The 25,136-nt window shown below is 41.9% G+C and overlaps 1 protein-coding gene across 2 annotated transcripts in view; it reads left to right on the top strand.

Annotated features, from left to right (window-relative positions):
• The first annotated feature begins 2,431 nt into the window (after nt 1–2,431).
• Nucleotides 2,432–25,136, top strand: part of LOC122542905 (WD repeat-containing protein 62-like) — a 179,101-nt gene continuing 156,396 nt past the window's right edge. Inside the window, exon 1 of one of the 2 annotated variants that reach the window (XM_043681047.2) lies at nt 2,432–2,967. In XM_043681047.2, the coding sequence (XP_043536982.2) occupies nt 2,848–2,967 (120 nt within the window). In that variant the 5' untranslated portion in view covers nt 2,432–2,847. The remainder of the gene's footprint in view (nt 2,968–25,136) is intronic. The other variant, XM_043681046.2, reaches the window with a different exon arrangement.

Here is a 25,136-nt window from a genome sequence, read left to right as displayed (position 1 = left end):
TGGCTGATGAAGTTCAATGTGAGCAAATGCACTTTGGAAAAAAGAATACAAGCATGGACTACTCTCTAAACGGTGAGAAAATTCATAAAGCCAAAGTACAAAGGGATCTGAGAGTGCTAGTCGAGGATTCTTTAAAGGTAAACATGCAGGTTGAATCCATGATTAAGAAAGTGAATGCAATGTTGTCATTTATCTCAAGTAGGTTGGAATATAAAAGCACCATTGTGCTACTGAGACTTTATATCGCTCTGGTTAGGCCCCATTTGGAGTACTGTGTCCAGTTTTGGGTCCCACACCTCAGGAGGGACATACTGGCACTGGAGCGTGTCCAGCGGCGATTCACACAGATGATCTAACATACGAAGAACGGCTGAGGATCCTGGGATTGTACTTATTGGAGTTTAGATGGTTAAGGGGAGATCTAATAGAAGCTTACAAGAAAATACATGGCTTGGAAAGGGTGGACACTAGGAAATTGTTTCCGTTAGGCGAGGAGACTAGGATCCGTGGGCACAGCCTTAGAATTAGAGGGGGTCAATTCAGAACAGAAATGCGGAGACATTTCTTCAGCCAGAGAGTGGTGGGCCTGTGTAATTCATTGCCGCGGAGTGCAGTGGAGACCGGGACGCTAAATGTCTTCAAGGCAGAGATTGATAAATACTTGATGTCACAAGGAATCAAGGGCTACGGGGAGAATGCGGGTAAGTGGAGTTGAAATGCCCATCAGCCATGATTAAATGGCGGAGTGGACTTGATGGGCCGAATGGCCTTACTTCCGCTCCTATGTCTTATGGTCTTATGGTTTTCCTCCTCTTTGCTGAATGTTATGCTAGTAAAGGTATTATTGCTGCGCTTGAAGGTTTCTTCTAATTTGTTTCATTTAGTGATGAGAAAGGTGTCATCGACGCAGCGGGACCCAAAGTTTGGGTTGGATGGTTGGCAGAGCAGTTTTTACAAAATTTACATCATTTATAAAATACCTTGCAAGAACTGTAACAAACACTACATTAGACAAACAGGCAGAAAACTAGCCACCAGGCTACATGAACATCAATTAACGACAAAAAGACACATCCCACTCTCACTAGTATCCTTACCTACAGATGAGGAAGGACACCACTTCGACTGGGACAACACATCCATTCTAGGAGAAGCCAAATAGAGACACGCACAAGAATTCCTAGAAGCATGGAACTTTATCAACAATCACATTGACTTGGATCCCATTTACCACCCCCTGAGGAAAAAGTACAGGAAATGACATTACCAACCCAAGGAAACCTAAACGCATAAACAGAAAACAGGCCATGCCACCAGTGCATCATCCGGAGGCTCACTGATGATGTTACATAGTATGGTAACAAAATGTCTGAAAACAAACCTTCTAGGTCAGCGAGCAAACCTACATCCAGAACCTCTACCTGAGCCACAAATCTTCTCAAAGACTCGCTAATCAGGAGGTGAATTATTCGTTTCAGGGTTACAAGCCTCTGCTCTTGTAGCCACAATGTTTATATGGGTGGGGAGTACAGTTGTCACTGATGGTAAATCTCCTAGGATGTTGACATTGGGAATTCTGAAATGGTAATGCAATTGAACATCCAGTCACTATAGTTAGATTCTGTTGTTGGAGGTAGTCATCGTCCCTTGGCATTCAGTTACATGACCACCACTATCAACATCTTAGGGTTAGTACTGACCAGAAATTAAACTAGTCTCATCATATATACCGTAGCTAACAATTTTGCAACCAGTAACTCACCACCTGAATCCCCAAAGTCTATCCACCCTCTACAAGTCAGAGATCAGGAATATGATGGTATATTCCCCATTTGTCTGGATAAGTGCAGCTCCAATGACTTTCAAGAAGCTTGATTACCACCACATTACAAACAGACATTCCCTCTACCATCAATGTTCAGTCGGTACCAACTAATAGATGCACTTCAGAAATTCACTGATGATCATTAGACCACTACTATCTAGAAGCAGCTATATGGGAACACCACCACTTACATGCTCCCCTCCAAACTACACCTCATCCTGACTTGGAAATATATCACCATTCCTTTCAATAGACGTCTACTACAGTGACTTGCTCAAGAAGGCAATTCACCAACATCTTCTCAAGGGCAACCTGGAATGGGCAATAAAAAAAACGGCAAGTTGGCATGGGCTAAATGGACCTAATAGTTGAAAGATTACCACAAGAGGAATGATAAGTTGAATTCTTTAGGGGTTCATGTAACTGACCTCCGATCACGGAGTCGAAAGGTTGGAGGGTAAAAAGCAAAAAGTACCACCAGATTTTCTATGGATCAGATTATATTCGAGTCGAGTCGAAGCCACAGAAGCCATTCTTCTATCGATCCCAGAGGGCGGGACTACGAGGTCGAGGAAGACTATTAGTTTGATCGCTTGCCCATCACCACCATCCAATCATCAGATCAGAATAGGGATCCCTTTACAGTTGACGCGCGTTAGTGGGCGGGATGTCGGTGAGCTGGATGAGTAACTGGGTACCACGCCTGTCAATCAGCCTTCTATCTTCCAGTGGGCCGTGGCGGTTTGAATTTGAAGGGGTGCGCGCGTCGAGTTGGCGGTTGGAGCGGCCGTTAGCGGCTGGTATTTAAATCTCAGGCCACGAGTGCGCCCGGGAGGTGGTGATTAAGGCTGTCAATAAACAAGCTGTTCACTCCCATCTTACTCTTAACGTGATAGGTTTTTAGAAGCGGTCTGAGTGTGTGTGTGTACTTCTTTAAAAAAGTTGTTATTTTCTGTGCGGTGGAAACTTTTTTTTTCTCATTCTCTTTGGGACGACTCTGTCTTCCTGGGACTCGAGGTCGAATGGCGGCAGCCGCTACGGGGAGCGGTAGCATCACCAGCCGCATTAAGAACCTACTCCGCTCACCGCCTGCCATCAACCTCCGGAGATCCCGAGCGACGGCCAAGGCGGGCACTGAGCGGGTAAGGGGCTGGTAGTTGCGCGGGGTATTTGGGGTGGGAGGGAGGGGCGAAGCTGTGTCTCGGGGCTTGGGGTGAGGAGGAGGATATCTGAGCGGGGAGGGGAAGAAACTGCCCGGGAGGCGGGGGCGGGGGCAAATGTCTGGCAAGTGGGGTCGAGAGACAATCTTGGAGGGAGGTGGGATAGTATTGGGGTGTAGTTTGGTTGATTGTAGGGAGGCATGTTGCGGAGACGGAGAAAGGAGTGTCTAAGGGGAGGGAGGTGGAGGCAGTATCCGTAGTTTGGATATATGAGGTGAGGCATTGGTTGGTGGGATGGTATCCCTGTTTCCAGGGCTAAGGTGGGACCAATGTCTAGTCGAGGAGTGGTGACGACTTGGGCAAGTGTTTGGAGGGAGGAGGAGTTAGACTGCAGGACGGGCTGGGGTGGGGGAAGTAACTGATGGCGATTGCTGCGGGGCAACGGCAGGGAATCGTCATGAGAAGTGAGGGGGCTGTTTTTCAGGGGGAAGGTGGTAGTGCCCAGGAGTTAGTGGCAGGTGACAATATCTGGTTGGGGGAGTAATGGAAGGGGTGAGGGGTGGTGGGGAGTGGAGTCCATGTCTTGGGGGTGCAAGGATTTAGGGTACGCCAGTCAGTCTCTGCATTGAGAAATTGGGCTTGCAGGATTGTGTCTGGGCTGAATGATGTTCACTGGGGTGAGGAAGGTTGTGAGTGGGGGGCAGTGCCCTCTGTGTGATGGTCCAGGTTGTGGTGAGCATTGGACTCTTGGTAGTTGTGGTTGAAGAAAGACAGGTCTTGTTGGGGAAATTGTGGTGCTTGTAAAATGGCTATGGATGGGGGGGGGGGGTGCAGTTGGCACTATCTGGGGTCTGATGAGTGTTGGTCTGTCTGGTTGATGGGGCTTAGAATGGCCAAAAGGAGTCTGGGAACAGACTGTTCTGGTAATAGAAGGTGAGCTTTTGGTGACCACTTTCTAAGCTGAAAAATGTGTTGCTGGAAAAGCATAGCAGGTCAGGCTGCATCAAAGGAGCAGGAGAATCGACGTTTTGGGCATAAGCACCATGTCAAGAGGAGTCATGTGCCATACATGTTTGTTTTCAGAAATGAACCAAAGTTAGAGGAAAAAGCCTAGCAACATACTTTCATCTATAGTTTATTAAGGATTTTGGTTATTTATCAGAACTCATGAAGTCTGTTCTTGAAATGATTTGGAGGTGCCGTTGTTGGACTAGGGTGTACAAAGTTAGAAATCACACTCCACCAGGTTATAGTCCAACAGGTTTATTTGTAAGCACTAGCATTTGGAGCGCTGCTCCTTCATCAGATTGATAAGAATCTGATGAAGCAGCGGTCTGAAAGCTATTGCTTCCAAATAAACCTGTTGGACCAAAACCTGGTGGTTTAAAATTTTCATCTGGCGTTTCTGTCCATATGTCTGGCTAGATGACTTCCATCTTTGTTTGTGGTGTTTTTGTAGATTTCTCTACAAATCCTTGATTGTAGGATAATATTGTCCAATCAGTATTCAAAGGTTACTTTCAAAACTATGGGCATCATTAGCAAGTTTACATAAACAAGATGTTCATGTATAGTGTATTAGCATAAAGTGTGATACCTGTAAAGTCTGTCCAAATTGGTGGTATCTCCAGCTGAACTATTTGTCTTTTTGAATTGAAAACTCCTTGTAGCTTCTGCCAACTTTATTGTTAATGAGCACTATTTTAGAAATGACTGTGACCTTTGAAGCTGATATCATCCCACAAGATTGCTGAATTTAAAGAGCAACATCTAATGTTCAAAATGTTGCTGTCTAAATTTTGCAGCCTTCAGTGATGTTATTGGTTTGCAGTGAAATGTCACATGCTAACCCAATGTGAACATGCTAACCAATCCACTTACTTCCCATTTAGACAGTGTGCAGTATTGTTTTATTTTTTCCGTTGATTCTGCTGGCTGGTAGTTTGGTAAAGAGGACACATTTTAAGATAAAATCAGACTTCTTTATCAATTATTTCATGCAGGTTTTCAGTGATCTATAATAGACAGGCTCAAAAGGAGTTGGAATTTGATTCAACCCTGACTTTTAACTAGGATATATAATTTTCAATATTTTTTCAACTATCTGAGAAGAACAAGGGAGGATGAATTATTGTCAACTTTCAAAGATTTGGCGCAGGTACAAGACAATAAGTTGAATGGCTGCCTTCTGTTGGATTCATGTATAACAGGAATATGAAGTAATTTTTGATCTACGTCACTAGAAGGCTGTGGATGTTGAATATAGACAGATCTTTTTGATTTCTTAGAATTGAGCAATATGGGAAACAGACAGGAAAGTGGAGCTGATGCCAAAGATTAGCCATGATTATACTGAATAACAGAATTAATATGAAAGGCCTCCCCATCTATTCTTATTTCTTTTATATTTGATTTACACATATTTAGATGCTTTAACACCTTTTTTTTTGTTGGAACTGGTGAAATTCAACAGTTTATTCATTGTGTCCATAAATAAATATTTAATGAAGCAAGAAGTCCTGAAAGGCCATACACAAATCCAACTCCATTACATGATCTGACCTTTGGTGAAATACATCAAAGTTATTCATGTTTAACAAATGATGATTCCTTTTCTCACTGTTATCGTCCTCCTTTTGTGGTATATTCTTTCCATAAAAACATTGCTTTTTCTTCACCAACTGTTTACTTATGTTGCAGGTTAGCATGTGACCACTTCATTGCAAACCAATAGCGTCACTGAAGGCTGCAAAATAGCTAACGCGTATTGAAGGCGTACTGAGAATAGAGGGATTACACTACAGAAAGAGCAGAAGCTGTGTGTCTGGAAAATTACACATCAGTTGAACTTGTTCAGAATATGGTTGCAAATACTTGTCATAAAATTTGCTGGTTCGACCCATCTCACTTGTGAAATAAAGGCTGCTTAATGGATTCATTGGTCATGTAGTGAGAGTATGCTGGGCAGTAATTGTAATTAACTTTGGATTCCAAAACTCTGATAGAAAGATCACCAGCCCATTCTGAATAGAAGCTTATGTCACAACCCTGATGGAAGGAGTGCACTGGTAATCAAGTTCCACTACTTCATGGGTAATCTTAAAATTATGAATGAATCAAATTTAATTTACCTGATTTTTGACTGCTATCTAGGACAAGCTGTCATGTTTCATCAATAAACAGAAAACTAACTTATGAGCAAACGCCCTTTACCAAATGGCAAAATGGATTATTGACTCTAACTCTACTCTGTCATTCAGTCAGAATGCAAGTGATCTGATAATCTTCAACTCCACTTACCTATTTTTTTTTTCCCCAGAACCTTTGATTCCTTTTAGTAATTAAAATTTATCTTGGGCTTGACTAAATAAAAATGATCCAATCTCAATAGCCCTCTGTGATAAAGAATTCCACAACCGAGAGGCGATTTTGCCCTCCATCTGTCTTAAATGACCAGTACTTTGTATAGCTTTAGCAAAGCTCCTTCATTTTACACTCCACTCACGTTGAAATAAATGCCAAGATTTAAGTTGTCTTCCCTATTACCTGCTGAAATTGATGCTAGAATTTGGTGATTTGTGGAGGATCCCCATGTTCTATAGCTTTCAACAGTCTTTCTCCATTTAAATTCTATTCAGCTTCTCTATTTGTCTGTCAGATTGTGTAACTTCATTTAATTCCATCGCCAGTTTATTGTCCACTTACGTAAGCTGACTACATCCCTCTGCAGATATTGTGTTATCCACAACACTTGCATTCCTGTTTATCTTTGTCATCCACAAAGATGGCAATCATAAGGTGAGAAGTCACATAAGTTAGAAGGTCAGATTTCACCTGACGAAGAGTCAGCGCTCTGAAAGCTTGTGATTTCAAATAAACCTGTTGGACTATAACCTGGTGATAGGTAACTTCTGACCTTGTCCACCTCAGTCCAACACTTCCACATCCTGGCTATCATACACTAACTTTCTACATCTGATTGTGTGGACTCTACTAAGTACCCTAATGTGTGATACCTTATCAAATGCTTTCTGAAAATCCAAATATATTCACTGGTTCCCCTTTATCTTCCTGTTACATGTTCAAAGAAACCTAGTAAATTTGTCGGGCATGATTTCCCCTTCACAAAGTCATGATGATTCTGCTTGAACATATGCATTTCTAAACAGTCTGATATCACATCCTTTATAGTAGACTCTAGCATTTTCCCAATAACAGACATTAAGTTAACTGACCACTTGGTCCTGATTTTTTTTTTTGGTCTCCTTGCCTTTCTAAATAAAGATGTTTCATTGGAAGTTGCCCAACCCTCCAGGATGTTTTCAGAATCTCCAAAGTTCCTGGAACTTTAGAATCCCTACCGTGTGGAAGCAGGCCATTCAACCCATAAAGTGAATACTGACCCTCTGAAGAGCATCCCATGCAGACCCTTCCCCTTCTTCTCCCCCCCCCCCCCCCCATCCTGTCCCTGTAACCCTGCATTTAGAGTCATAGTCTCACCCTAAACCTATGCCCTCTAGTTCTGGACGCCCCCACCCCAGGGGAGAGACTTTGTCTATTTATCCTATCCATGCATCTCATGATTGTATAAACCTCTATAAGGTCACCCCTAAGCGTGTGAAGATGCTTGATGATTTGTTGCTCTTTGATGCTCTGAAGAAATCAAAATTGATCTCAGTCCTGAATTTACCACAAATCTCTGGGACAGAGAATTTCAAAGGTTCACAACAACAACAGGTTTCCATGGCTAATCCACCTAACCTGCACATCTTTGGACTATGGGAGAAAACTGGAGTGCCCATAGGAAGCCCACACAGACATGGGGAGAACATGCACACAGGCAGTTGCCCGAGGCTTGGGTCCTTGGCACTGAGGCAGCAGTGCTAACCATTGTGCCATCTTTCTTTCGATCTGATGCCATCCTTAACATCCCTGGTTAACTGTGATTTGCTGAACTCCTTCATAGAATATTCTTTCTCACTGGAAAACGTATTTGCTTTGAGCTATGATCTAATGTCTTAAATGTCTGCCATTGTTCCTCAATTGTCTTCGTTGCTAAGCACCTTCCCCAGTCCACTCCAGTCAGCACTGTTATCATTCTTTTGCAATTACTCTTATTTAAGCTTAGCACAGTTGTTTCCAACCCTAAGTTCCTCCACCTTCATGTTATAGTTGCTGTTTCCCAGGGATAGTCATGGAGGTGTACAGCAAGTAAACAGTCCCTTCAGTCCAACACGTCTATGCTGACCAGATATCCTAAATTAATCTAGCCCAATTTGCCAGCATTTGGCCCATATCCCTCTCAGCCCTTACTATTCATATGCCAGTCCAGATGCCTTTTAAATGTTGTAATTGGACCAGCCTCCTCCACTTCCTCTGGCAGCTCATTCCATACATGGGCCAACCTCTGCATGAAAATGCTCCCCCTTTAGGTCCCTTTTAAATCTTTCCCCTCTCATCCTAAACCAATGCTCTCTAGCTCTGGACTCCCCCACCCCAGGGAAAAGGCCTTGTCTATTTACTCTATCCATGCCTCTCATGACCTTCTAAACCTCTATAAGGTCACCTCTTAGTCTCCAACGCCCTGTGAAAAACAACCCCAGCCTATTCAGCTTCTCCCTACAGCTCAAACCTTCCAAGCCTGGCAATATCCTTGTAGATATTTTCTGAATCCTTTCAACATATTGGGAAAAATTGAACAGCAACTACCTTCTACATTTAGCTTCAACCACTTACCAAGCTGAGGCATGGAGTCAGTGGCCAGGAGGTCAAATGTACCTCAGCGCCAGGGACTCGGGTTTGCTTCCACTCCCAGGCGACTCTCTTTGTGGAGTTTGCACATTCTCTTCTTGTCTGCATACTTTTACTGCAAATCTTTACTCTGACTTAATTTATGAAATCTGGTTGGATCCGCAACATATTGTTCAAGGAAACTGACCCCGATACATTTTCTCATGGCTTCCCTATTGATTTCAACTATCCCAATCTACGTGAAGATTAAAGTCATCCATGATTAATGTACTGCTTTTGCATGCCCTCTTCTTTCCTGATTTATTCTCTATCCCACAGTTGCGAATAGGGGCCCTGTAAACTACTACTATCAATATTTTCTTTTCCTTTTTATTCCATGCTGTATCAGCAATGATACACTACCACCCTTTCCTTTCACTTTACCCTTTCAGAAAGTCACATACTCATGAATATTTAATCCATTGCTTTGATATTATAACCATGTCTTTGTAGTGGCTGTTAGATCATTAAGCTGTATTTATTTTTTCTGAATACTGTGCATTCAAGGAAACAGCACTAATTTTGCCTTTGGATGAAAATGGAGATGAATGGCAAAATTTACTATGCATATTTTCTGTTTCTGTAAACTTGGTTCCTTCCTGCATTCTAAATATTATCCAAATAGCTGCACAGTAACTCTGCCATATTCGTTTGCTTTGTAAGCCTATATTTCCCCTCTAATACTGTTACACTTAAACTATATTCCCTTTAAACCTTTTTAAATATCTTTTTCATTCAAAAGTTGGACAGACAAGACAGATATTGTGCAGAAATATTTTGGGTGGAAAACAAAAAAGAATACATTCTATGGATGAACTGTCCATACCACAGGGATGGGACGCATTGACTTTGTCATGGTTCTGATGTTTTTAGATGATATATTACTAACCACAAATATTGGAACATCCTTACTTCAGTAGCTGGTCATTTGGACCCAAGGTCTGTCTTTGAGTTGCCTGGTTTTCTTTTCAAATTCTTGAGTATTGCTTTTTCATTTGATTGAGAAAGTGAAAGGCATGTCGCCTTTCTGGAGATATGACAAATTGCAACTTAAAAATCCAAGAATCTACTGCGGTGTAGCTTTTCAACCTATTGACACTTGTCTAAGCTTGTCTCAAATGTATCAAATACAGCTTCTCCAAAAGTTGCAAGACTTTAAACAGTGAACATCACCCAGTTCCACTTTGGACATTTTTTTGAGGCAGATGGAGGGGAAAATACCTTGCACATTTGCTGCCACATAGTATTCAAACTTCAGTTTTTCTCGGCTTTTAATCAGAATGTTGTCTTTACAGATCATAGATGCTGATCTCATTCAGATATAATAAAACTTGAACTAATATAGGACTTCTGATGAATTCAAGCTATACGATCATTGATACAAAACATTCATAAAGCATTGGTGGCTCAGAGACATTATCTCTTGCTATTGATTCAAAAGGTTTGTGAATATATACTTATATGGGTGGCTTAGTAAGTTTGCAGATGAGAGAGATCAGTAGAGTTGTGGATAGTGTAGAAGGTTGTCAATGGATACAGATGATATACATCAGTTGCAGAAATGGGTGAGGCATGGCAAATGGAGTTTAACCTGGGCAAGTGAGGTGCTGCTCTTTGGGAGATCAAATGTTCAGGTATACAGTTAGTGGCAGGACCCTGAACAGCATTGATGTACAAGGGATGTTGGGGTTCATGTTCATAGCTCCCTGAAAGTGGGATAGGGTGGTAAAGGAGGCATATGGCATGCTTGCCTTTATTTGGTCGAGGAATTGAGTACAAGAGTCAGGGTGTCACATTGCAGCTTTATAAGACTTTGTTTAAACCACGCTTGGGATACTGTGATCAATTCTGGTTGCTACATTACAGGAAGGGTGTGGAGGCTTTGGATAGGGTGCAGAAGAGGTTTACCAGGATGCTGCCTGGATTAGAGAGTGTGAGCTATAAAGAGAGGCTAGAAAAACTAGGATTGGTGGGTTTTGAGAAGATTTGTAGCTCAGGTTGAGGTTCTGGATGTAGGTTTGCTTGCTGAGCTGGAAAGTTCGTTTTCGGATGTTTTATCACCATACTAGGTAACATCAGTGAGCCTCCGGATGAAGCACTGGTGGTATGGTTTGCTTTTCATTTGTGTGTTTAGGTTTCCTTGGGTTGGTAATGTCGTTTCCTGTGATGATGTCACTTCCTGTTCTTTTTTTCTCAGGGGGTGGTAAATGGGATTCAAGTCAATGTGCTTGTTGATAAGAGTTCCGGTTGGAATGCCATGCTTCTCGGAATTCTTGCAGTGTCTCTGTTTGCCTTGTCCCAGGATGGATGTGTTGTCATAAAGAAAATTAGAGGAAACCTTCAAGACCATCAGTAATACTCTCACTGGCATAAATTTCACCAAAGAGGAGGAAAACAACAACAAACTGCCATTCCTAGATGTCGTAGTAGAGTGAATAGCCAGTGGGGAACTTCAAACCAGCGGTCAGTAGGAAAACATACTGACCAAATACTGAACTATCTTCTGAAAACATGCTGCAGCACAGAAGAACTACAAAGAGCAGAGGAAACTTACCAATACAGCGTATTTAAACAGAACGGGTACCCAACGAACACAGTCCGCCAATTTCTCAGCAACAAACCCAAACAAACAGACAAAACACGTCTGGAAACCCTAGCCACTCTCTCCTACATCAAAGACATCTCGGAAATGTCTGGCTGACGACTCAGACCTCTTGGCATCGTGGTAGCCCACAAACCCACCAGCACACGAAAACAGCAGCTAATGAACTTGAAGAACCCTCTATAGGCAACAAGCAAAACTAATGTCATTTACAAAATACCTTGGAAGAATTGTAACAAACACTACATTGGACAGCCAGGCAGAAGACTAGCCACCAGGATACATGAACGTCAGCTAGCCACAAAAATACATAACCCTCTCTCACTAGTATCTTTACGTACAGGTGAGGATGGACACCACTTCGACCGTGCCAACACATCCATCCTAGGACAAGGCAAACTGCGCGGATTCCGAGAAGCATGGCATTCCAGCATCCTCCAGTACTCTGAGTGAGGTGAGAGTGTCAGCCATTGACATCAAGGTCACATTTGACCCAGTGTGGCATCACGGTTTATCCTAGCAAAACTGTAATCTTTGGATATTGGAGCAAACTCTCCACTGGTAGGAGTTGTACTGGCGCATAGTCATACATGCATACAGCATGGAAACAGATCCTTTGGTACAACAAGTCCACACCAATAATGTTCCCAAACTAAACTAGTCCTATGTGCTTGGCCCATATCCCTCCATAGCTTTCCTATTCATGTAATTATTCAAATGTGTTCTAAATGTTGTAACTGAACCTGCAGCTTCTCTGACATGGTGGCTCAGTGGTGAGCATTGCCCCCCTACAGTGCCAAGATCCAGGTTAGATTCCACCCTCTGGTGTAGCCTGTGTGGGGTTTGTACATTCTCCATTGTGTCTGCACGGGTTTTCTCTGGATTCTCCGGTTTCATCCCACAGTTCAAAGATGTGTAGAGTAGGTGGATTGGCCACATAAATTTCCCTTAGTGTCCAGGCTGTTCAGTCTAGGTGGATTAGCTGTGGGACATGCAGGGTTACAGGGATGGGTTGGGATGTTCTTTGGAGGGTTGGTGTGGACTCGATAGGCTGAATGGCCTGCTTCCACACTGGGGTTGTTATGATTCCACACACAAACCGCTCAGTGGTTTTAAAACAAACGTAGCCCCTCGTGTCCTTTTTAAATCTTTGTACAGCTGAACCTCGATTATCTGGCATTCCATTATCAGAATATTTGCTTATTTGGCAAGATCGCAAGGTCCTGTTGCTTGGCTAAACAATGTTACTCCTGCCAGTGTCCTTTGGATAATCGAGGTTCCTCTGTATTTTTATTTAGAATCCTTACAGTGTGGAAACAGGCCCTTCGGCCCTACAAGTCCACACCAACCCTCTGAAGAGTATTCCACCCAAACCCATTGCTCTACATTTACCCCTAACCTACACATCCCTGAACACTATGGGCAATTTAGCATGGCCAATTCACCTCACCTGCACATCTTTGGATTGTGGGAGGAGGAGAAATTACAAACTCCACACGGACAGTTGTCCGAGGCTGGAGTCGAACCCGGGTACCTGGTGCTGTGAGGCAGCAGTGCTATCCCTGCGCCACTGTGCTGCCTTATTCTGTCATTCAAGGTATGCCACCTTGTTTTGAACTCTCCCACCCTAGGCAAAAGGCCTCAGTCATTCACCTTATCTATGCCTCTCATGATTATATAAAACCTCAATCAGGTCACTCCTGAACTTCCCACACTCCAGTGAAAAAAGTCCCAGACTTTCCAGTCTATTTTTATACCTCAAACCCTTTATTCCGTGCAACATCGAGGTAATTTTTTATGAACCCCCTCCAGTTTAATAATATCTTTCCTATAACCAGAACTGCACAAAATACTCCAGAAAAGGCCTTACCAATGTCCTGAGGTCAATCATCTTAGCTGCAGAACAGCTCTACAGGAGTTCCTCAGGATAGTGTCCTAGGCCCAATCATTTTATGTTGCTTCATCAATGACCTTCCACCAAAAGATCAGAAGTGAGGATGTTTGCTGATAATTGTGCAATGTTCAGCACCATTTGTCCCTCTTCACATAATGAAGCAGTCCATGCTGAAATGCACAACGTAAAAGATCTTGCTTTTATAATCTGTTTTTGTTCCTTGCAAATTTACTCTCATATCATTTTCCTCTCTGAAACAATAACTCAGTATTATGGTTGACTTATTGGATAAATATTCACACAACATTAGATTAACTAATTCTTGCTCACTACTAATTACTAAATTTAACATGACCTGTCCCTTTGTTGGTTCTAACATGTATTGTTACCAATGACTATTCTGAACGCAAGTCAAGAAATATTATTAAGATCCCAACTGATGGAAATAAGACCATAAGATCGAGGATCAGAAATAGGCCAGTCAACAATCCAGTCCACTCCTTCATTCAATGAAATCATGACTGACCCGATAAACTTCAACTTGACTTTCCTGCTTTATCCTGATGACCCTTGATTCCCTTGCTGATCACAAATCCATTTACCTTGAATATACTTAACAACCCAGCCTTGACAGTTCTCTGTCATATTGGATAAATCTGAGAGAGTAGACTTGAATGACCATTCAAATACCTTTCCTGGATTCTGAAGAAGAGTCACTTGACCTGAAATGTTAACTCTGCTATCTCTCCATAGATGCTGCCAGACCTTAGTTATAGAGTTGCACAGCATGGAAGCAGGCATTTCGTTCCAACTCATCCATGCCAACCATACATCCTAAATTAATCTTGTTCTATTTCCCAGCATTCTACCCTATCCCTCTCAAGCTTCCGATTCATATACCTATCCAGATGTCTTTTAACTGTTATAATTGTACCAGCCGCCTCCATTTTCTCTGACAGCTCATTCCACACACCACCAATACCCTCTGCGTGAAAACATTGCCTCTCAGGTCTGTTTTAAATCTTTCCCCTCTCACCTTAGACCTATGCTGTCTAGTTTTGGACTCTGCTACCCTGAGGCAAAGACCTTGCCTATTCAACCAATCCATGCTCTCATGATATTATAAACCTCAACAAGGTTACCCCTCAGCCTCCTCTACTCCAGGGAAAATTGCCCCAGCCTATTCAGCTTCTCTCTGTAGCTCAAACCCTCCAACCCTGGCAACATCCTTGTAAATCTTTTCTGAACCCTTTCAAGTTTCACAACATCCTTCCTACAGCAGGGAAACCAGAATTGCACGCAGTATTCCGAAAGTGGTCTAACCAATGTTCTGTACACCTGCCACATGACCTCCCAGCTCTTATACTGAATGCACTGACCAGTAAAGGCAAGCATACCAAATGCTTTCACTAGCCTATCTACCTGCAACCCCGCTTTCAAGGAACTATGAACTTGCACTCCAAGGTCTCTGTTTAGCAACAGTTTCCAGGGTCTTACCACTAAGTATATACTTCCAGCCTTGATTTACCTTTCCAAAATGCAACATCTCACATTTATCTACTTTTAGCTCATCGGCCCGTCTGATCAAGATCCTGTTGTACTCAGAGGTAACTTTCTTCACTGTCATTACACCTCCAATTTTGGTGTCATTTGCAAGCTTACTAACCATACCTCCTTTGTTCACCTCCAAATCATTTATATAAATGATGAAAAGCAGTGGACCCAGCACTGATCCTTGTGGCGCCTTGCTGGTCACAGGCCCTCAATCTGAAAAGCAACATTCCTCCAACACCACCCTCTCTCTTCTACCTTCGAGCCAGTTCTGTATCCAATGGCTAGTTCTCCCTGTGTTCCATGTGATCTAAACTTGCTAACTAGTCTACCATGAGGAATCTTGTTCAATGCCTTACTGAAGTCCATATCAATCATGTCTACCGCTCTGCCCTCCTCAATCCTCTGTTACTGCTTCAAAAAATTCAATCAAGTTAGTGAGACGCTTTTTCCCATGCACAATGTTGACTATCCCTAATCAGTCCTTGCTTTTTCAAATACATGTAAATTTCTGTCTCTCGGGATTCCTTCCAATAACTTGCTCACCATTGGTGTTGGGCTCACCAGCCTGTAGTTCCCTGGCTTTTCCTTATGACCTTTCTGAAATAGTGGCACCACATTAGCCAACCTCCAGTCTTCTGGCACCTAACCTGTGACTATTAATAATCCAAATATCTCAGCAAAGAGCCCAGCAATCACTTGCTTAGCTTCCCATGGAGTTCTAGAGTACACCTGATCAGGTCCCTAGATTAATCAATCTTCATGCACTTTAAAAAAGTCCAGAACCCCCTCCTCAGCAATATGGACATTTTTCAAGATGTTGCTATTTATTTCCCCACTTTCTCTATCTTCCATATCCTTTTCCACAGTAAGCACTGATGCGAAACACTCACTTAGTATCTCCCTCATCTGCTGCAGTTTCACACAAAAGTGGCCTTGCTGATCCTTAACGGGCTCTGTTCTCTTCCTTGTTACTGTTATCTCCTTATTGCACTTGTAGAATCCCTTTGTATTCTTCTTAATCCTATTTGCCAAAGCTATCTTATGTCCCCTTTTTGCCCTCCTGATTTCTCTCTTAAGTATACTCCTGCTCCCTTTACACTCTTCTAAGGATTCACTCATAATTTCTTTCTTATTCTTGAATAAAACCTCAATTTCTTTAGTCATCCAGCATTCCTGAATAACCAGCCTTGCCCTTCACCCTAACAGGAATACAGAACAACCTTGATTATCCGAACGAGATGGGCGGGAAATATGTTGTTAGGATAATGTTTTTACGGGACTTAGAGATCTTGTTCGGATTATCCAAAAGTCAGATAACTGTATACTGTCTCTGGAGCAATACTGGAATGATCACCTTATTGGGATTGTACTTTATTGGGGGAGGGGGGTGGGGGAGGTTTAGTCAGCAGGAAATTGAGAAACAAATTTCTAAGGTGATCTCAATGATCTGTAAGAATAATAGGGTGGTTATGGTCATGAAGTTTAACTTTCCAAACACAGATTGGACTGCCATTCCGTTAAGAGCTTGGATGGAGAGGAATTTGTGAAGTGAGTACAAGAAAATTTTCTGATTCAGTATGTGGATGTAACACCTAGAGAAGGTGCAAAATGTGATCTACTCTTGAGTAATAAGGCTGTTCAGATAAGGTTTGTGAAGTTAATTCTTCAAGGTGAAGCAAAATCATAACTTGTTAATGTGATAGGAAGAATACCTATTCAGCTCAGACATGTGACCATCTTAACACCTTGTGTTTATCTCATTACCTCTGAAGGAGACTGCAATGTGAGCAGTGAATGCAGTAGACTAGATTCAGAGGAGTACAAGTTTTTCTCCTAGAAGGTATATTTAGAGCCTTGGACAATGAGGAGGAAGGAGCTGAATAAGCAAATATTGCACATTCTGCCATTACATGAGAAGGTGCAGTGGGGGTGTGAGGAAACATTAGGAGTGGACCAAGAGATCGTAGCCCTTGTGAACTGATACTAGGAGCAAAGGGAGAATGTGTTTATTGGTGGTATCCTGCTGGATGTAAGATGATCCTTTGAATGTGGAGACTGGTGAGTGGAAAGTAAGGACAGTGGAACCCCGTCATTGTTCTGGAAAAAGGTGAGGGCAGAATTGTGGGAGATGAGACAGATGAACTTGAGGGGTTAAACCACCATCATTCATGTCTCTATAATGCAAGAATAACTTTATGGTCTGAGAGGGCTATAACAACTTTTTATTGCCAACTTTGTGTAAAAATGTTCAGTGTCTTAACCACCATAACAACCAGATACAAAGTTCTGGTATAAGTCTATCACCTTTAGTACAATATTCATGCCACATGACCCAAGTGTCCTGGTTGTGAATATGGGATTTTGCCTCCATGAGAAATGTGCAGTGGTCAATCTCATTGTCATGAACAGATGCATCTCTGGTAAGGAGGTGAATTCAAGTTTGTTGTTCCCTGTTGGTTAACTTTGTTTTTTTTCCCCCTATTGCCTGCCAGACACAGTCAAGCAGCTATCCCCTTTAGAATTCAACCAGCTTGGTCAGTAGCTGATTCACTCTTGGTGATGAACATTATCAAAATACTTTCTGGGACCTTGCCATGCTCAGTGTTTCCTCCAAGTTGGTGTTGACTCAGTGGGCTGAATGGCCTGCTTCCATACTGTAGGGATTCTATGATTTTATGTGTGGTCAAATGGAAGAGTACTAACTTATGAAATAAGAGGAAGTGGATAAGCCTGAGCAAGAATCTTTTGATTTCTTCCCAGATATAGCTTTGGAAGTTTTGGCTGTAAAGCATTCTGTAAACTGGGGAACTGTTGGTCAGGGTCTAAAATCTCCCTTCCCACCGAACCTTGATGTGACATGTGGGTCTGTTGATGGAAGTCTGGAAAGGATTTTTCAGTAAAACACCTTTGACCACAATGCAAACGATCCAACTGACTGGAGCTTTCTGTGTCAATGTGACCAGTCTATCCTTTGTGACTCCTCCGTTAGTGTTGACACTTCTGTTTCTGTGGGCCAGTTCACAGCTTAGTACAGCCACGAATGGTGGTCATCAGAATGACTGACTGGAGAAGGTAGATACCAGGATGATATTTCCTTTTGAGGGAGATTAAAACCAGGATGAATAGCTTAAAAAAATCTCCGTTTTAAGACTGACAAGGAAAATCATTTTTTGTTCAGTTATTTTTGTTAGGTAGAATTTACTTCTTGATAGTACAGGCTGGATCTTTAAAATTATTCACAGCTGAGTTATATTTTTGATCGATAAGGGAATTGAGGGCAATGGAATGCAGATAGAAAAGTGGAGCTGAGACCACGACCAGATGCACCATGATATTGAATAGTGGAATAGGCCTGAAGGGCCAAATGGCTTTCGATTACTAAGTGCTGTGTTCCTATGATGTGATCAACCGTATAAGAGGATGAAGGAGGAACATTCTATTCATATGAGGGGTGAATGTGATTAACATTTCCAATTAATCAATTGATTACTTGTACCCTTCAATTTATCTCTGAGGTTTACAGAAGTTAGTGGTTGAGATTTCAAATATTTGCAATTGCAACTTTGAATAACTGTTCATTCTTTCTGGCAATGTGACAAATGACTACTAAAATTTTACAGATCCTTGGACTGGAGATAAGCCTCAAGTAGTGGTGGTGAGCTAAATGTATTGCCAATTCTTGTATGATCTGTTTAGAAAATTGATTACATGTCTGAATATACTGCAGTTGTGAGGTGGAATAGGACCAAATGTCTTGCTTATGAGCAAGTGTGCTTTATGCTAATATACTTTTAAGCTAAAGCTAATCACTGATGTTGCTTCAAGTACTTTAGCTTAAAGTACTTTGAGCAACATCAGTGATTATCATTAAGGCTAGTCCTTTAATTCAGGTAAATTCCTGGTCTGTGCATGTTGGTAAACACAGGCACTAGAACAAAAGCAAAAATCTGGAAACCAGAAATCAAACAAAAATAATATTTCAGCTGCTCTTGCAGTATGTCTTGTGGTGGATGTAATATATCATGTTGTTAGTATTTTGTTTAACACTAGCACAAAAATGGGCTTCTGTACCTAGAAGATAATGGCTTGGAGTGTCAGTGGGAACAAATTAATTCAAATGCTGGAATCTGTCCTGAAAACAAATGCTGGAGATCGCAGCCGGTCAGACAGCATCCATGGAGAGAACAGAGAGGGCTCTGATGAAAAGTCATCTAGGGTCAAAATGTTGGCTTGTTCTCTCTGGGTGGATGCTGTCTGACCCACTGTGATCTCCAACGTTTGTTGTTTTCGGCTTGGAATCTTATCTAGGTCAGGATCCAAAGTAAAAAAAAAATCTTCAGGAATTCACAGCTATAACCACAAGTATGCTTTGGGGAATAATCTATAAATCCATCTCTAGGAATTATTTTTAAAAACAAACCACTTGAATGATCTGAGTGGGCAATGGAAGCAAAATCATAACTTGCTAATGTGATAGGAAGAATACCTATTCAGCTCAGACATGTGACCATCTTAACTCCTTATGTTTATCTCATTACCTCTGAAATGTTTTGATTGGCCTGTTACTGCATGTTGTGATGAATGCCAGTGATCTCAAGTGGAACAGTGTATTTCCTAACTTTCACATTTATGCTTTTAGAACTAATCCTACATTAGCACAGCAGGTCAGGCAGAATCAAAGGAACAGGAGAATCGACGTTTAGGGCATAAGCCCTTCTTCAGCCTGAAGAAGGGCTTATGCCAGAAACATCGATTCTCCTGTTCCTTTGATGCTGCCCAACCTGCTGCGCTTTTCCAGCAACACATTTTTAAGCTCTGATCTCCAGCATCTGCAGTCCTCACTTTCTCCTAACTAATCCTACATGTATGCTTCTGATTTTGGCACAGTAAAATACTCTTATTCAATGCTTGTCCGGCTCTATGCCATTCCACCCACTTCCTATGAAGCAATGTTTTGATAACCATGTTCTACCTATGAATTTCCACTGACTTGACTCGTACAGCACTGGAAGAAACTCTTTACTGTGTAAGCTCTCTTTAAAGAGTATGATTTCTCCAAAAACCTGAAAACTTCCATGTTAAGTGCAGATCCATTCCCTTATGGAAATTACCATCTATGTGAGACTTTCTTCCTGTTTGTCCTACGTAGTGTTTCTGGCAGTTCTTGCATGGAGTTTTGTAGACGACGTTGGTCTTGTCCATGGGATGTACTGGGTCTTTTAAGTTTGTTTAAGTTTAAGAAACCACATTGAAGGGCAACAAACTCACGGAAGAAGCACAACAAACGATCAGACAGACAGTTGCACCTACTCTGAGCCGAACGAGGGAAGGAAACAAACTGAACACAAGAAAAGAAAGCCCTAGAAAACCTCAAAAAAGACAAAACATCGTTATATTACCTGCAGACAAAGGTCAGCTCACAGTCATCCTGAACAGAAGGGACTACATAGAGAAAGCCAATGCACTACTCGCAGGCACCAACACCTACCAACAGGTGGCGCTAGACCCGACCCCACAACTAGGAAACAAAATGACATATCTCCGAAGAAAATTACACCATTCCGGACAATTAAACAAGACGGAATTCCAAAAAATGAAACCAGACGGGACCAACACCCCATGATTCTACGGACTACCAAAGATCCATAAACCAGGAGCCCCCCTCAGACCCAAAGTCTCACTACCCGGAACACCAACTTACAGACTGGCCAAAGAAATACACGCAAGACTGAAATACCTAGTAGAAGAGTCACAGCACTCCAACCACTGCACCCAGGAATTCCTAAAATCATCAAAAACACCAAAATAGAGAAAGACAAAACAATGATCTCATTCGACGTAACAGCAATGTTCACCTCCATCAACATCGACCTGGCAAAGGAAACACTTACCACACTTTTAGAAGAGACCATCACACACACCCCAACCACCATCAATCACATTACCAACGAAAACATCATGAAGCTAGTGGATCTGTGCCTCACCACCCACGTCACCTTTAACAACATAGTCTACAAACAAACCAATGGCACTCCCATGGGATCTACGCTATCAGGATTCATAGCAGAAGCAGTAATGCAAAGACTAGAACAAACAGCCCTACCAACCATCAAACCAAAAATCTGGGTCCGCTACGTAGATGACACCTTTGTCATCACAAAACAAAACAAGATAGAAGAGACATTTAACATCATCAACAACACCCTCACAGGCATAAAGTTCACCAAGGAGGAAGAAAGCGACAACAAACTCACATTCCTGGACATCACAGTCAAAAGAATGGACAACGGTGAACTACAAACCTGCGTATACAGAAAACCGACAAACATTGACCAAATACTTAACTACACCAGCAACCATCCCAACACACAAACGAAACTGTATCAGGACACTATTCCAATGAGCCACATCACACTGCAGCACATACGAACTTCGGAAAACAGAGGAGAACCACCTATACAACGTATTCGAGAAGAACGGATATCAAAAAATACAGTCCACAGATTCCTCAAGAACAAACCACGACAAGCAGACCAAACACACCCAGAAACCCTAACCACCTTACCATACATCAAAGAAGTTTCAGAAATGACAGCCAGACCACTAAGACCCCTCGAAATCGTAGTAGCACAGAAACCCACCAACACACTCAAACAAAAACTAACAAACTTAAAAGACCCAGTATAACCCATGGACAAAACCAACGTTGTGTACAAATTTCCATGCAAGGACTGCCACAAACACTACATAGGACAAACAGGAAGAAAGGTAGCCACCAGTTAGCCACAAAAACACACGACCGTCTCTCCCTCGTAGCCCTACTCACGGAGGAAAAAAACCACCATTTCGACTGGGACAACACATCTATCCTGGGACAGGCTAAGCAAAGGCATGCCAGAGAATTCCTAGAGGCCTGGCACTCCAACCACAACGCCATAAACAAACACATAGATCTCGATACCATCTATCAACCCCTCAGAAAACGAACAGGAAATGACATCACCACAAACCCCAGGAACCCCATCCAGGACAAACATATAAATAGGAAGCAGGAGACAACAGCTTCGCTTCACTTGGAGGTCGCCACTGATGATGTTACCTAGTCAGGTAATGAAATGTCTGGCTATCAAACCTACAGCTCAGCAAACAAACCTACACCCTAAACCTCAACCTGAGCTCTAAACCTTCACAAACCTTGCAAAGATTGATTATTTATCGTCGTGCGTACCGAAATACAGTGAAAAGCTTTGTTTACCAAAAGTACAGCCAGATCCTGGTAAGCAAGGATGCACAGATCAAAAAGTCTTAGAGGCATACAGGCTACATTGCACAGGGTGTACACTAGGCGAGAGCAACGATAGTAAGGTCAGTATTATTTGAGGCTAGAGGGTCCATTCATCAGTCTAATAACAGCCGGGAAGAAACTGCTCCTAAACCTGCTAATGCGTGTGTTCAGGCTTCTGTATCTCCGGCTTGACAGAAGAGATTGTAGAAGATTACTGGGGTGCGACTGGTCATTGATGTTGACAGTAGTGAGCCGTGTAAATGGAGTCTATGAGTGGAAGGTTGACTTCCGAGATGGTCTGGGCTATGCACACAACCTTCTGTAGTTTATGGTCCAGAACAGAGCAGTTACCATACCAGGTTGTTATGCACCCGGTCTGTAGGCTTTCAATGGTGCATTTGTAGAGATTGGACATGCCAAATATCCTCAGTCATTTGAGGAAGAGGCAGCGTTGTTGTGCCTTGTTGACCATCGCACCTATGTGGGAAGTCCAGGATAGGTTGTCAGTTATCGTTAGAGGAACTAGACGCTCTCCACCATCTCAACCTCAGTTCCGTTGACGTAGGTGGGAGGGCATGTTCTTTCTGAAATCAATGATCAGTCCTTTAGTTTTGCTGACGTTGAGAGGTTGTTCTCATTGCACCACATCACCTAGCTCTCCAACTCTCGTCTGTATCAATCAGTTTCTTTGCAATAATGTTTAACACTCCATTTGTTTTCTGCTGTATTTGCTATGCCTGCATGCCAACCTTTAGTGAAATGAGGACAGCAGTTCCATGTGTCTCGCCTACCATTTAGTTTAAGGTCAACAAAGTCTTCCTGATATCACAAAAAGTTAGCACTTGGTTTCAAGTTTAAATTCAACATCATAAATAACAATGTACAACGCAAAATATAGTGGCAATAATAGTTGAAGTATAACCCATTTAAAACAAAATCAAATTGCTGGAAACGCTCAGTAGGTCTGGCAGCATCTGTGGAGTGAAATCAGTTAACCCTCAGAAGGGTCAAATGAATAATTAATTTGATCAATATCTTGATAACTTCAAAGTTACACAACTTCACCCAGGATGAAGGCAGTTGACAGATGAATGAGGCAAGGTTCAAAGCCACAGATTTAAAATAACAGTTCAACATTAATTGAGGGGGAAAAAAGCTAAGAAAGCCAAACAAAACTTTTATTAACGCATTGAGAAGATCTGAAGTGCATTGCTTGAAAGAGTTGTGGAAGCAGCTCACTTAGATAATAATTTCCATAAGGGAATGGATCTGCACCTCACAAGGAAGTTTTCAGGTTTTTGGAGAAATCATACTCTTTAAAGAGAGCTTACACAGTAAAGAGTTTCTTCCAGTGCTGTATGAGTCAAGTCAGTGGAAATTCATAGGTAGAACATGGTTATCAAAACATTGCTTCATAGGAAGTGGGTGGAATGGCATAGAGCAGGACAAGCATTGAATAAGAGTATTTTACTGTGCCAAAATCAGAAGCATACATGTAGGATTAGTTCTAAAAGCATAAATGTGAAAGTTAGGAAATACACTGTTCCACTTGAGATCACTGGCATTCATCACAACATGCAGTAACAGGCCAATCAAAACATTTCAGAGGTAATGAGATAAACACAAGGTGTTAAGATGGTCACATGTCTGAGCTGAATAGGTATTCTTCCTATCACATTAACAAGTTATGATTTTGCTTCCATTGCCCACTCAGATCATTCTCGTTTTTAAAAATAATCCCTAGAGATGGTTTTACAGATTATTCCCCAAAGCATACTTGTGGTTATAGCTGTGAATTCCTGAAGTTTTTTTTTACTTTGGATCCTGACCTAGATAAGATTCCAAACCGAAAACAACAAACGTTGGAGATCACAGTGGGTCAGGCAGCATCCATCCAGAGAACAAGCCAACATTTTGACCCTAGATGACTTTTCATCAGAGCTCTAGCCAGGTAATGAAATGTCTGGATATCAAACCTACAGCTCAGCGAGCAAACCTACACCCTAAATAATCAATCGATTATAGTAGAGAAGTTACACTATGGCGAGAGGGTAATTGTTAGACTGTCCCTACTGTATTCGTAATGTTAGGTAGCTTATTTAAGAGGTATTAGTGGTGAAGGCTGTTCAGATAAGGTTTGTGAAGTTAATTCTTCAAGGTGATGTCTTATGGATTATTTAGCAGGTGGGGCCCAAAACAGCTGGAATGAGGTGATTTTATTGAAATGTAATTTTCCAAGGGAGCTTGAAAGACTAGATGCTGGATGTAAGTTTTCCCTGCTGGGAGAATTGAGAACTTTGGGAGCAGTTCCAAACCAAGGACTCCCATTTAAGATCAAGATGGGCAGGAACTTCCCAGTGAGCATCATTGATTTTGAAGAACATATTCAAACAGATCATTGTACTCTGAATAGTTGAGGATTATGTAGGACAGGCAGGAAAGTGAAGTCAAGGCTGTCCGAAACTTCGACTCTCCTGCTCCTCGGATGCTGCCTGACTGACGGTGCTTTTCCAGCGCCATGCTCTTCGAATCCGATCAGCTGCTGTCTTATTGAATGATTTGTGAAGCTTGAAGGGACATATGGCCTCTCCTGCTCCTATTGCTTTTATTGGTACTAAACCAAAAATATCTTCCTCCTTATAAAACAAAAAGTAACCCAAATGGGCAAGGCAGTTCTGTCTAAGCTATTTAACTTGAAAAGCATTTATAATTGGGTGTCCTGCTGAAATGATGGCATAGGTTTAAAGACAAATTACGTCTTCCTGCTATCCTCAAATAATTTATTTTTCAATCATGTTCGTTCTCATAAGACAGCAACAAAAACTTCATGTAAGGAATTTGTTTTCTTCAAGAGTTTTTTTGCCTTGTACATTTTAGATATGCGAGTGTTTTCTCATTTAATTATCGTTCCTCCTCACCCATCCTTTGTAACTTTTGCATTTCCAGGCATTGAATTCTAGATTTGTAAACCAATATTTTGATTTTGTGCTCAGTTTTTAGGTTGGTGAAAGAAACAACTTCTTGGT

The sequence above is a fragment of the Chiloscyllium plagiosum genome, unplaced genomic scaffold (genome assembly GCF_037043375.1).
Source record: "Chiloscyllium plagiosum isolate Xiang-an unplaced genomic scaffold, Cpla_swu_hap1 HiC_scaffold_47, whole genome shotgun sequence".
Classification (NCBI taxonomy): Eukaryota; Metazoa; Chordata; class Chondrichthyes; order Orectolobiformes; family Hemiscylliidae; genus Chiloscyllium; species Chiloscyllium plagiosum.
This window is presented reverse-complemented; position numbering and strand designations above follow the sequence as displayed.